Source organism: Bison bison, unplaced genomic scaffold (genome assembly GCF_000754665.1).
Source record: "Bison bison bison isolate TAMUID 2011002044 unplaced genomic scaffold, Bison_UMD1.0 scf7180017864524, whole genome shotgun sequence".
In the NCBI taxonomy this organism is placed as follows: Eukaryota; Metazoa; Chordata; class Mammalia; order Artiodactyla; family Bovidae; genus Bison; species Bison bison.
The window spans coordinates 5,055,520-5,056,985 of NW_011495075.1; the positions used below are offsets into that span (position 1 = coordinate 5,055,520).

Consider the following 1,466-nt stretch of genomic DNA (forward strand, 5'->3'; position numbering starts at 1 on the left):
CAGATGGTGACTGCAGCCATGAAATTAAAAGACGCTTACTCCTTGGAAGGAAAGTTATGAGCAACCTAGACAGCATATTCAAAAGCAGAGACATTACTTTGCCAACAAAGGTCCGTCTAGTCAAGGCTATGGTTTTTCCTGTGGTCATGTATGGATGTGAGAGTTGGACTGTGAAGAAGGCTGAGCGCCGAAGAATTGATGCTTTTGAACTGTGGTGTTGGAGAAGACTCTTGAGAGTCCCTTGGACTGCAAGGAGATCCAACCAGTCTATTCTAAAGGAGATCAGCCCTGGGATTTCTTTGGAAGGAATGATGCTAAAGCTGAAACTCCAGTACTTTGGCCACCTCAGGCAAAGAATTGACTCATTGGAAAAGACTCTGATGCTGGGAGGGATTGGGGGCAGAAGGAGAAGGGGACGACAGAGGATGAGATGGCTGGATGGCATCACTGACTCAATGGACGTGAGTCTGAGTGAACTCCAGGAGTTGGTGATGGACAGGGAGGCCTGGCGTGCTGCGATTCATGGGGTCGCAAAGAGTCGGACCGGACTGAGCGACTGATCTGATCTGATATTGAAATTCATATGTGAGAATATAAATGACAATCAAGTCAAAATAAGCACTCTCAATAAATCAGGCACACATCAAAAAAGTACAGTGGAATATCTTCTAATTAAATAATCTCAGAAATATTATTTAATCTACCCAGTTTCGTGTATTGTTATTGGCAATTTAATGGAATTCTCCATTCCATTCCAGTCCATGGAATTCTCCAGGCCAGAATACTGTAGTGGGTAGCCTTCCCTTTTAGATCTTCCCAACCCAGGGATCAAACCCAGGTCTCCCACATTGTGGGCAGATTCTTTACCAGCTGAGCTATCAGAGAAACTCTTTCTAGAAAGCCTATTGAAAAGAAACCTATCCATCATTGTTTTTATTTTCCAGATAAGCAAGTACTTACCACGGCATATGGGCAAATGGGACCAGCCGTCTTCACCACACACTATGGAGCCTGTGGTGTGTCCATCTTGGTTTTTATACCCGGCGTCGCATTCGTAGTTCAGCATGTCATTGAGCTGAAACCACCTGAAATCCATCTTGACTCTGGCATTCACTAATACTGGCCTCTCACAGGACTCTGGGGCAAATTAAAAATCAAAATTTTATTTCTACTTCCAAGCACACAACAAGCCAACACTGACCTTTAATGATCATTGCTGCTGCTACTGCTGCTAAGTCACTTCAGTCGTGTCTGACTCTGTGCGACCCCATAGACGGTAGCCCACTAGGCTCCTCCGTCCCTGGGATTCTCCAGGCAAGAACACTGGAGTGGGTTGCCATTTCCTTCTCCAATGCATGAAAATGAAAAGTGAAAGTGAAGTCGCTCAGTCATGCCCAACTCTTAGCGACCCCAGGGACTGCAGCCTACCAGGCTTCTCCGTCCATGGGATTTTCCAGGCAAGAGTA

The 1,466-nt window shown here is 45.6% G+C and overlaps 1 protein-coding gene across 1 annotated transcript in view; it reads right to left on the reverse strand.

The window, feature by feature from the left end:
- Positions 1 to 1,466, reverse strand: part of F13B (coagulation factor XIII, B polypeptide) — a 64,976-nt gene that overhangs the window by 16,553 nt on the left and 46,957 nt on the right. The window contains exon 17 of the mRNA XM_010831136.1: positions 961 to 1,137. Coding sequence (XP_010829438.1) covers positions 961 to 1,137 — 177 coding nt within the window. The remainder of the gene's footprint in view (positions 1 to 960; positions 1,138 to 1,466) is intronic.